The sequence below is a fragment of the Medicago truncatula genome, chromosome 8 (genome assembly GCF_003473485.1).
Source record: "Medicago truncatula cultivar Jemalong A17 chromosome 8, MtrunA17r5.0-ANR, whole genome shotgun sequence".
Lineage (NCBI taxonomy): Eukaryota > Viridiplantae > Streptophyta > Magnoliopsida > Fabales > Fabaceae > Medicago > Medicago truncatula.
In genome coordinates, this window is record NC_053049.1 from 26247822 (window position 1) to 26260398 (window position 12577).

Below are 12577 nucleotides of genomic sequence, written 5' to 3' on the forward strand. Positions count from 1 at the left end.
GCTCACAAATTTAAAATATGGAAAAATGAGGTGTCTGGGGTTCAAACAACAACCCTACATATATTATGCATTGTCTCTAACAACTGAGCTTACGGGCACCGAACATATATCATTCTTTCTTTTTTTAGTAGATAGAAGAGATGACAAAACCATCATAAACTCACACACATAAAGTGGAGGTATCGGAGTTCGAATCCTGATCATGTTGTCAGACCTAATAATTTCGACATTTTTGCCAGTTGAGATAGGACTTACGAGACCGAACATATATCATTCTATTACAACATGCTTATGAATATGCAATTAAATGATATGATACGTAAAAAAGACATGCACCTCCTCCCAAAAAATCGTCAAAACTTGAGATGAGAAAAGCCGGCATCATACTAAAATTTGCCAAATGTGCCATATTCAAACAAATTATTCCTCATGGCTCCACAATTGTTTGAATTGAGTAAATTTTTGTATTGAAAATTAAATTGTCTAAATTCAAGTAATCTAGTAATGTATACTGTAAATGCTTATCGCAAAGTTTTAGCTGCCAATATCTGACGCTAATACCGCAATTAGGAGCAATTTTTTAACCAATGCAGTGTCACATCATGCTCTCAATTTTGATTTAAAAATTTATAATTTATACTAAAAAAAATATATAATTTCCCTTTCATAGATAGGTAAAATATTGCCAAGCTAGAAAGACCGATCATATGTCTTGTTCTCTTCTTTGGAACCCTAAACATGTCCTATTCTTTGAAGTCTTGGTACTTGGATTTTACAAAATAAAACAAAATACCCATATTTTATTAATGAAATTTGAGGCTAAACTCTTCAACTTGCAGGAAGATCCAAAATCCCATTGCTATCAAATTAACACGTTTACATGGATCTAGCATGAAACGTGCAACTCTTTTCATTCTGCAAGTATTGTATATAGAAGGGCTAGTTTGTTCTTTTGTTTTATGCTGCTAAGATGATAACAACAATCTTAGCATGATATATTCAATATTGTGATTAAAAATAATAACATGTAATCAATGGAGTGGATATAGTGGAAGAGAATAATTAAACTCTTACAACGTTGAACCAAAGTTCAAACTACTAATGAGGAGGTGATCACATGTCCGACAATATATTGAATAAGGTTATCTTCATTGGAGGGAAGCTAAAAATAACAATTTGCGGGACTTGGGTTTTATTAGGTTATTATTACTTCTCCGATCTCATAAAAAGTAGAGTAAATGATCATTTTTGTCTCTGATTCTACATCTCGCTGTCACAAAGGTCTTTGATTCAGGATTAAATACAAAGTAATCATTGAATGTGCACTTCCGTTATCACTTTAGTCTTTTTCGTTGAATAATTATGTTGATGACGTAGCAAATGTTTTATGCTGACAAGGGGTATGAGGTGTCACAGATACTAAAGTGAAAGTAAAAAATGATCATTTTGGTCCCTGAATCGAAAAATCAATATCCCCAAACCCGCCCCAACGAAGTGTTGCTCTTCGTCAAGAACTGGGTCATCTTCCTCAATGAAGTTGGTATGTGGTTGCGGGAGAATTGTTGTTAGGCCTCTGACTTGCGGTTCTTTAAAAAATGATTCGTTGCATTTATTTTAATGATAAAATTAATACCAGTTATCATAATATTCTTAATAATTGTAGTTAATAGATCAGTTAAGTGGAGTGAAATTCAATAAATAAATAAATAAATATTAGAAAAGAAAATAATATTACATCAATATTTTAAAATAAAAAAAATGTAAATGATAACTTTTTATGAGACAGAAGGAGTATAAAACCTCAAAACTGGCTAAAACTTATTCTTTCTTTTGTTTAGCTGTATACACAATGACAGACTAATTCATCTATATCATCAAGGGGGCTCCCCACAAGGAAATTTTTTAGCTTGAAAATGTCTGATATCTTTTTTCTACATGTCCTCATAAAAAAATAGTTGTTGCTCATATAAAAAGTTTTTTGAAAAAATAAATGCAGAAAGTTGTGTAAGAGTTAAATAGAACAAATGTGATATAAGTTAAAAAAATAAATGATAAAAACAAGTATTAATGTGTTCTATTTAACTCTTACCCTTTAGTGGTGTCCAGGATCCAAACCTCATACCTTGCATATATTATACATTGTGTTTACCAACTGAGTTAAGCTCACTCTTTTAACATTAAGCACACACCAGTATTAAAAAAAATATATCATATTTTTAAAGGAAAAGTTTATGTTTTTCAAATAATCCTTGGAGAAGTTTATCCTAAACCCTATTGACTATTATTTTAGTTTTATAACCAAAAAAAAATATTTTAAAGGAAAAGTTTATCCTACATATATTATAGACTTTTTTTTCTTCAATTAATCCTTGGAGAAGTTTATCCTAAACCCTATTGACTATTATTTTAGTTTTATAACCAAAAAAATTGTTATAGACAATTATGAGGATTTTCGTTCATAAATTTGTATAATTTATATAATTTAAGGTATTCATTTTTATAAATATATTATAGACTATTTTTTTGCTCCAAATAACAAATATATGCATAATATATGTATGGATCGGGGTTCGAACCCAGACATCTCAATTATTCATTTTAAAAATGTTGATTTCTAGCCACTAAACTACTTAAAAAAATTAAATATTTATGAATCTGTCGCTAAATATATAACAATAGTTAAGCAACCTATCAACCTTTTTTCGATAGTTGTACTCCATGCGAATAGGCAGCATGTCAATGGAAGGGAGTGGAGAGTACACTCTGCCTCTATTATTCCCCCATTTTAAGTATCTATTCTCCTCCTAAGGGAGTTTTCTATCACATATCGACTGATCATGTAGAATTGAATAATTCATTTTTTTTTGTTATGGTCGGGGATTGAACCCCTACCTTACATGTATTATGTATTGTGTATTTTTTAATCGGCAAAATATTATTAATCAACAAGTCCGTGCAAGAAGCACTAATAAGCTTGGGTGGAAAAAAAACATACAAGGGGAAATCGGTTGCCGCAAAAACACCGGCTCGAACAAAAACACTTAAAAACCACCCCTAAACAAAGGAACAACCAAAAGAGTAATGACGCCAATATATACAAATGACACACCATAAATATACCCCCGCGTCAACACCTATGCCAGCCAACACACATGCTGCCAACTAAACTAATTTCACGAGGACAATAAATTGTTCATATATATAATATAGTAATAATATATGCATACATAAGTTATATGGTAGCATTTTTTATATGTGTGAGGGGTGTGATCCCCATTTTCACGTCAAAGTTTGGGAGAATTTTTACCCTTTTTCCACAATAATTTTTTTGTTTTTGTTTTTGGGTCCCAAATGAGACAGTCCCCGCAACGTAAGGAACTCCAGTACGTGGTGGAAGTTGAGATCCCTACACTCAATTATTTAAGGGTTTTTTTTGTTTGGGTTAAATATGTTTTGGTCTTTATAAATATGTCAACTTTTCAATTTAATTTTCATATTATTTTTCTTTAACTTTTAGTTTCTCAAAAAAATTTCATCTTCACTTTTGGTCTTTCCTTTCAAGTAAATTCATACGTATAATTCATATTTTTGAATAAAATTTTGCAGAAAAATTCATAATATTATAAGAATTTTTCCCAAAAAAATTATAATTTTTTTAAAAAGCATGAATTTAATATGAATTTTTATTTTTTTTATGGTTAAAAATTCATATTTAATTTGTGTTTTGTTAAAAAATTCTTTTTTTTTGGAATTTTCTTTAGAATATTTTACACCTTTCTGCATAGTTTCATTAAAAAATAAAAAATTAAATTAAAAATATGGACCAAAAGTAGTGATTGAAAAATAAAAAAAATTAAATTAAAAATATGGAGCAAAAGTAGTGATTGAAAATTTTATAGGGACTAAAAGTTGATATATTTATAGAGACCAAAAACATATTTAACACTTCTTTTTTTCAATTGGTTTTCTGACAATTGTTTTTCTGTTTGATTTGATTTACCTTCGAGTAAATATACATTTTTTTTTTTTTTTTAGAAAAGTAAATATACAATTTTTATTTTTTTAGAAAAGCAAATATACAAGTGTTGTTTTTCATTTTCCCTCAAAAAAAAAAAGTGTTGTTTTCATTTTGGTCAACAAGGATAAGTAAAAGTCATAAGTAGAAGTTTATTGAAAGAAAAAGTCATAGTAGAATATTAGCACCAAATTAAATGTCATTAAACGATAGTTAATATATTTTTAATTCCTTAAAATAGAATAATTATATACTACTATTGTTTTGAATTCTTCAAAGAAAAATGGTCCATTTCTAGATCTATTTTGTGAAAATGATCACAATTACCTCTAAAACTATTTTGATCCTTCGTCCTTACCTAGAAAAGAGGAATAAAAATATGACGAATTTTTTAGAAAATAAAAAGTATGATTAATCTATTTTAAGAACCGTTCTCGTAAACTTAATTCAGTTGGTATAAACAATACATAATATATATAAGGTTCGGGTTCAAACTCCAACCACCACTCAAAAAAAAACTATTTTAAGAACTAAATATATTTTTGTTTTAAAAAAATAGGTAAATATATATTCTACTCGGTTTTATTACAAGTGAAAAATATAAAATACTAAAAAATATATAAAAGACTAAACAAACGCTTGTCCATCAAAAACAATTGTGTGAATAAACTCCTCTGATTATAAATATAAATAAAAGTCAAAATGTATTTAGTATCAATTTGAGCTAAATACATTTTGACTTTTGTTTTTTTTTTGTATAGACTTTTGTGTATATTTAAAATGGAAGGTAAGACCAAAAAAAAAAAAAAAAAAAAAAATGGAAGGGAGTAACATTTTTCTTAATAATCATTCATTAATTTCCATGTAATTACAGTTAGTTATTGACCATGAATCCATGTAATTGGAGCTAATTTTGGACTTGGTCACATGCTGTCTCCTCTAGCTTCTCCCTATCACTTGACCAAAACCAAAGAAAGAAAAGAAACTTCAAGTCTTGCCATACACACATCCAAAACACATTGACCAAATAAATCCAAAAGACCAATCCCCGACTGAGTCCAGATTAAGAAAACAGAAATTATAATAAGGGACACAAATTGTCATTACACACAAACAAATTATACTTTTGACCACTATTTTTTTCCATTAGCATTGATTAATGGAAATACACCTCAATTAAGATCATTTATGATCAGAAGAAAAGAATTATCAACGTTATTATGAATTTATTAATAATAAAGTTTTTTTTTTTAAGATAATACTCTCTCTGATTCCATTTATAAGAAATATTTTGGTCAATAATGGTTGATGTATTTGGTTCAAAATTTAAATCAAATATATCCACTTTTATTGACATAAATTTCTCTTATAAATAGGATAGTAGGACGTAATAAAGTTTTATTATTACCCATATCATAGAGAAGCATCGATAATTTCACTTTTTTTTTTTTAAGAAGCATTGAGAATTTCTAATCAATTTGATATGTATTAGTAGTGTATTTGTGTTTAAATAAACAATTAAATGCGTTTTAAAAAACTATTTTTTATATTATTTTTTGTGGTGGTCGGAGTTTGAACCTAAACTTTTTATGTTATGCATTGTCCTTATCAATTGAGTTAAACTCAGCGGTACTAATTCAAAAAATTATAATAACTAAATATTATTTATCAAAAAAAAGTTACTTTTTCTTAATTCTTAATAGTTGTAATAGTGAATATTTTTTGCAAAATCGTAGAAGCGCCAGTAATATTTATCTATCGCAAAAGGTCTAACATATGTTCATATGTCTTCGTGAACTTAACCTTAGTTGATAATATATGCAAGGTTCGGGTTCAAACTTCGGCTACCAAAAAAAAATAAAGGTCTAACATATGAAACATGTTAAGTCAAGCAAACACTGGATTATTTACCACCAAAACCTTTTAAAGAAACTATTATAACCGTTCGTACCAAGATTCCATTGACCAAATCAAAACTCATTTATGCTCAATTTATTGTCCAAGAAAAATACCAACTTTACTTTTTTTTTTTTTTTAATTTCTTTATACTCAATATATGCTCAATCTCAAATTTTCGGGTCCAAAATCATATTATGCTTAGATCATATTCTGCCACTTATTTCATTCTCCACTTGTAGCAAATTCTTCACTTATCACCATCTCATCATGATTCATGAACCTGTTGTAACTTGATTTCAATTTTCAAATGTTCTGAAAATTACAAAGAAAGAAAAAAACTTGAGAGATTGATCATCTATGGGTACCAAAAACCTTGTTATGCTGAAAACTCACATTAAATTATGTTTTCCTAATGATTTTGTCTATGAAAATTTGATTTGGGCATTGGCTTCTACATGGATTTTCTTATGCAACTATGTGGTTCATTCCATGGGGTTGATTCTCACATACATATTCAGGTTTGATCAATTTTATTGATTCTTATTTATCTATTAAATGAATAAAATAAATAATAGTTTTATTCAGTTTTATTTTTATTTCAGATATCAAAAGAAAAATGAGCAAGTTGTTCCATTTGATTTAGTTGAACAAAATATGAGGGATCAATTTGAAGATTATGAGATTGATGAGTTCACTGAAGAGGTAGCTAATTTGATATTTCCAAGCTATGAAGATTTTCATATAGAAAGTGAAGAAAGAGAGGAAGAAACAGAGTACTCTGTTTTGGTGGAGAGTGATTGTGATAATCAACAAGATGATGAGAAAGGAAAGGGTGAAAAAGATTGCAGTGTTTTTAATGAAGATGGTGATAATAGTGAAGAAGAAACAAAAGGGTCATTTTTTATACATAGTTTCACTCATGATGTTAAGAAAGTAGATGAATATGAAACAGAGTGCTCTGTTTTTATAAAGGGTGATTCCTATCTTGATCAAGATGGTAGAAAGAGTTTGAAAACAATTCATGAAGAAGAAGAAGAATATGAAGAAGAAGAATTAAAAGATTCAGTTTTCATGGAAGAAGAATTTGAAAAAAAAGATTTTGGTGATTTGGAAGAAGAACCTATGATCTTAAGCTTTTCTTTCCTAAGAAATGATGCACTTTCTAGCGTTGAAAATATAAAGGGTTCTTTGGTAGATGAAAATGAAGCAGAGTGCTCTGTTTTTATAAAGGGTGATTCCGATTTTCATCTCGATGGTAGAAAGAGTGTAGAAAATGTTGAAGAAGAAGAAGAAACAAAAGGGTTTAATTCTACAACAAGTAAGTGTTCATTAGTTCAATACAAAGATATTAGTGTTTTTGATGAAGAACCTATGTTCTTAAGCTTTAGTTTCCTAAGAAATGTTACTTATGATAATGAATTATCAAGCATTGGAAATATTGAGAAGAAGGAACTATTAGAGCATAATTTAGAGGAGTTTCATGTTTTTCAAGAAGATGATGAAAGTGAATTTGTTAAAGAAAATAGAAAACTTACTTCAAACTCCAATGATGATTCTTTGACATGTAAGATTATAGGTTCTAAAAATTCTTGTGAAGAATTTGAGTGTGAAAGTCTTGAGGAACTTCAAGATTTAAAGGAAACTCACTTTTCATGTGATAGAGAAGAAGACTCGGCTAGTTTTGTTGAGCGCGAATACGAAAAGGAAGAAACAATGTATGAAGAAGAGTTGGATGAAATGGATTATGAGGAAGATGAAGATGATGAGGATGAATTTGAGTGGGAGAATGATGAGGTAATGGAACAAATCAAATTGGAACTGAAAAATGCAAGACAAGGAGGACTTGCAACAATTTTGGAAGAGGAAGAAGAAGAAAGAGAGTACTCTTCAAAAGTAGTTGAAGAGAAAATAAAGCCATTGAGTATTGAAGAGAAGATGGAATACAAAGATCACATTGTTGAAATTCAAAAGGTTTACAATTGCTATGCACAAAAAATAAAGAAACTCGATGTCTTGAATTTTCAGGCCATGCATGCAATAGGTGAGAGCCAAATTATTTGACTTCTTTTTTTATGTTAAATTATTTGTATTTAATTCATATTGGATTTGGATAGTTTCAATGGTCCCATCATTTTATATGAAACACGGACACTCCTCGGATTAGGCGTGTTCCGGTGTCAGACATGCGTTGTGTTCGACACCGACACAACACCAACACATATTATTACACGATTTTCTCAAATTTTTAGCGGTGTTGATGTATCAGTGTTGTGTCCAATATTCAAGTCTGTATCCATGCTTCGTAAGCATATTATTTAGAGATTAGAACACGAAGTTAGTCTAAATATTCATCAACGAATTATGTTTAAATTAGATGTACTGATGTTCTAGTTTGACACTTCAAAATAACACAATGAAGTTTATTTTTGAAATATCTTGATTTATGTTATTGTGTTATATTTTGTTTTGTGCTATTTATTTATTTTTTCTATCTCTTTTGGATACTACATGTTTATTTTCACAGTTAGGTTTTCCTACAAGTTTGTCAATAATGTGCACATGAAGCTTACTTTTACCCTTTATATTCTTTCTAATCACAAAGCCACTAATAGAGGCAAGTCTACACCATAACTTTTCAATTCCACTATTTGCTAATATTTTCCATTCTTTTTATTTACCATTCAAAGTGGCTGATCAAAATCAGACGACACACGTCCAACTAAATAATTCATATTTTAAATATATAGTTAAAACGTGAATCATCTGATTTTGATATATTGATCCAAATCAACTACTCTGTGTTTGTGCGAATGCATGGAGTGCAAATTTACATATTGAGATTGTTAAAATACAAATATGTGAGTGAATTTATTGACCCATTTCCTTCAATATTATAATAATAATAGTATTTAGAAAATATGTTAAAGTTACATTATTCTTGTTTTTTTAGGTAAGATCTAAAGTTGCATTTCAGCTTTAAGGTTGTTTTTTAGTTTTCCTTTGTAATTGACTAATTAAATTACTTGTTTACCCTTGATGCAGGTCTTCTTCAACTAAAGGACCCTCCAAAATTATTTTTAATGCAAAAATCAACCGTCCAACAAGTCAAGCCTCTAGTAATCCCTCAGAATTTGTGGCCACGCAAAGCTCAAAAGAACAAAATTGACCCAATGTTGAAGCTTGTTAATGAATTGCATAGGGATTTGGAAATTGTTTATGTTGGCCAAATTTGTCTCTCTTGGGAAATCTTATGTTGGCAACATGAGAAAATCAAAGAGTTGAAAAAATATGATTCTCCTCGTCCTCGTAGGTATAACTTAATTGCTGGTGAATTTCAACTTTTTCAAGTCCTTATGCAACGGTTCTTAGAGGATGAGCCATTTCGACAAGACCATAGGGTTCAAAATTATGTCAAGAATCGGTGTGTCATTCGCAACTTGCTTCAAGTTCCAATCATAAAAGGTGCAACAAAATTTGACTATAACTCAATTACTTATTGCATGCACACACATAACCTTAAGTTAGATGTCGTAACAACCTCGTTGTAAACTTCCTAACGCAGTTGTGGTTACATTGCAAACCTTTATATTGCGTTAAAACACAATTGATATGATCAAAATTGTGGTTGTGATGTTCTTGAGAATACTTTAAAATCTTCAATATCAGAGCTGCAATTGCGGTTGTGAACAACAATTTAAAACTATGGTAACAACTATATAGTACTGCCGATATTTCAGAATGAAAGTGTGTTATGTGTTATACATTTGTTAGCGTCTCACACTAACAAATGTATTTACATTCAACCTCTTTTACTTTTTAAATTATTATCTGTGTCTATATTTTGGTGCTTATCATGTAACAATATTTTTATGATTCTTTTGCAGATGATAGTACAAAAGATAAGAAAAAAATTAAGTGGGGTGAAGAGGATGGAATTGCTAGTGAAAGGTTAGAACAAATAATTAAGAAATCCATGCAAGTGTTTTGGAAGTTTGTGAGAGCAGATAAAGATGATGACAATGTGTTCCATAAAGTATTTCATCATCACAAAGAGAATGAGGTCAAGGACACAGAAATTTCAGAACTTCTACGGGATATCCAAATCCAATTAAATAAGGTTTTTTATTTATTTTCCTTTGTCTAATTACACTTTTATTTTCTTAGGTTAAATATGTTTTTATCATACAAAATCACGAGTTTTAAGTTTAGTCTCTAAATTTTAATTGAAAATTTAGACCTCATTAAAATTTAGTTCTTTTAGCCTATAGATTTAAATAAGTTTGCCTGTCTCCGGAGAGGTCTCTTGATTAACGGTGTCTCTCATCAGCCTCGTGAAACTCGGTTTGAGATCCGGCACCAAGATTTAAATAAGTTTTCTCTTACAAATTTTGTTGATGTTCTCCATGCTTATTTATTTTCATAATTTTATATTATGTTTTTTTTGCATCCTGCTGATTTCTAGTTGTTGTAGTAATTTAATTGGGATTACTTGAGCTATAAGGTTGTCATTATACATAACATTTTGTTGTCCCTGTGAGTTTGACTCGTTGTTGGAGACAATGCATAATATATACATACATGTGTCGGGGTTTGAATCCTAGAATGCGTGAGTTAAGCCACTAGACTACTTGACCCAAAAAACATAACATTTTGCTTAAATTAATTACTCTTTTTGATTATTCATTTTTCTTTCAGAAACTAGTTTATTTTGATTGTATGGACACTATCAAATTCTTAAGGAATTATTAATTTTTTATTTGGTTTTAAATGTTGTAGAAGGAGAGAAAACTCAAGGAAAGATTAAGAAGTGGAAATTGCATAGTAAGGAAGTTCCAAAAACACAATGAGGATCAAATTCAACTGGATCATGAGCAGTTTCTAGCACAAGTAGGATTGAGGTTGATTTCAAAGGTGATAAACATGAAAAAGTTGACAAAAGATCACCTAATATGGTGTAATGAAAAGTTAAACCAAATCAATTTTGTTGACAAGAAGATTCAAGTGGAGTATTCATTTTTGCTTTTTCCTTGTTGACTATCTCTGCTACACCGATACTTATGATCGAAAGCGTGTCCTGATGTCCGACATCGATACGATACCAACACTAGTGATTCATTGAAATATGTCATTTTCTTAAAATTTTATTAGTGTCAACATATCAGCATCGCGTCTAGTGTCGGTGTTGTGTATGTGCTTCATAGTTGACTACATTCAGGTTCTTTAGATATAGAGATACATGTTCATGCAGAATATTACAAAGTTGTATACATAAATTTTGGACTAATCTTACATAATCTCAGTGTGTGTGTTTATTATATGCACATCAAAACTGACTAATTGATAGAATACAGTTGCAAATTTTTGGTATCAGAATTGTTTCCATTATAGTGATCTTATAAAGTTATTTTTTATATACACAACGTTGTTTATTATTTGTTACTAAACCAGCTGGTACGATTGATATCATACTTCCCACCACCTTACAATGCTGGTGGAATGGTAGCTATGACATGATAGCTATGAATAACTGATAAGCATCCCCTGCTTCCATTCTCATCCTCCATATTATTTTCCATCCTTCTATCCTCATCCCCTTAGATATACACGGATTCCTATTGTTCTACTTGGGCACCAAAAAGATTTCTGCTCTTCACCCCAAACGTAATTAGTAGACAAAATGTATACATAGTACACTTATTTTGGTAGTAGTTATTAAATGCCCAAGTTTGAGTATTTTAATCATTTATGAATATTTTGGTTGTAAATAATTAATTACGAATTTTATGAAAGTTGTTTATCAAACGATTTGTAATTAATTTTTCGCCAATCATTCTTGATATTTTTCTGCCAATGTTCAATAATTAAAACTATAAGATTGGATGTTACATAGAACATATGTGAACTTGAATTCATATCCGACAATTATGTTAACATCCCGATTAAGTTAGACATTCATCTAAGTATATCAGTTTGAAAGCATTAAAGCATAGATCGCTGCGGTCTTTTTAAGGTTGTAGTGATGCATGATTACAAAAGAAATGTCATTTGGATGGCCAAAAGAGTATTTTCTTTTTTGTTGGATACTAAAAAGGATATTTTAATACTTTTTTGAGTTGTCACATGATTTAGTGAGGGACAATTTTTTTTGTTTATGTCAGGTTTCTTGCTAGATGTTTTATCATGTTTCGTAAGCACTTTCTATATCAAACAATACAAAAATATTATACCCCTTCTTTTTTCACGTTATGAGTTTCGTGTGTGTTCTATGCAATTCAGATTATAGAATTTTAACGACATAAATATTTATAAAACCTCCAAAATACGATGTAACATTTCAAATTTTAAAATTCGAATAGTACGCATGAGAAATTCATAAGATAATATGAGAAAAGTAATAGCCTAAGTATTAATCATTCCGGTCTTTTTTTATTTTTGATTTTAGCAAATCAATCGCACATGTTTGTAATTATGCAGTAGAATTAATTTGCTCAATTTACTGTCTTCTCTCAAAAAAATGCTTAATTTACTCTGCAACAAAAAATGCACTTTGTTTTTATTTTTTTATTTTTTTATTTCCTTATACAAAATATTTGCTCAAATTATTCTGCCACTTTTTTATCCTCCGCTTATGGCAAATGTTCACTAATCACGCACGGCTATTAT

At 29.6% G+C, this 12577-nt stretch overlaps 1 protein-coding gene across 2 annotated transcripts; it reads left to right on the forward strand.

Moving 5' to 3' along the window:
* The first annotated feature begins 6042 nt into the window (after positions 1-6042).
* Positions 6043-11260, forward strand: LOC25502696 (uncharacterized). Of its 2 annotated transcripts, none has more exons than XR_005643677.1 (5): positions 6043-6432; positions 6517-7955; positions 8957-9376; positions 9477-9619; positions 9799-9938. XR_005643677.1 is itself a non-coding variant. In XM_024771931.2 (5 exons), exons 1-5 carry the CDS (start codon positions 6272-6274, stop codon positions 10946-10948), a joined length of 2511 nt encoding a protein of 836 aa, XP_024627699.1. In that variant the 5' UTR covers positions 6045-6271; the 3' UTR covers positions 10949-11260. The 2 variants fall into 2 exon arrangements, 1 of the variants encoding a protein (XP_024627699.1); XM_024771931.2 differs by lacking the exon at positions 9477-9619 and adding an exon at positions 10691-11260 and having other exon boundaries at positions 6045-6432; positions 9799-10031.
* The last annotated feature ends 1317 nt before the right edge of the window (positions 11261-12577 follow it).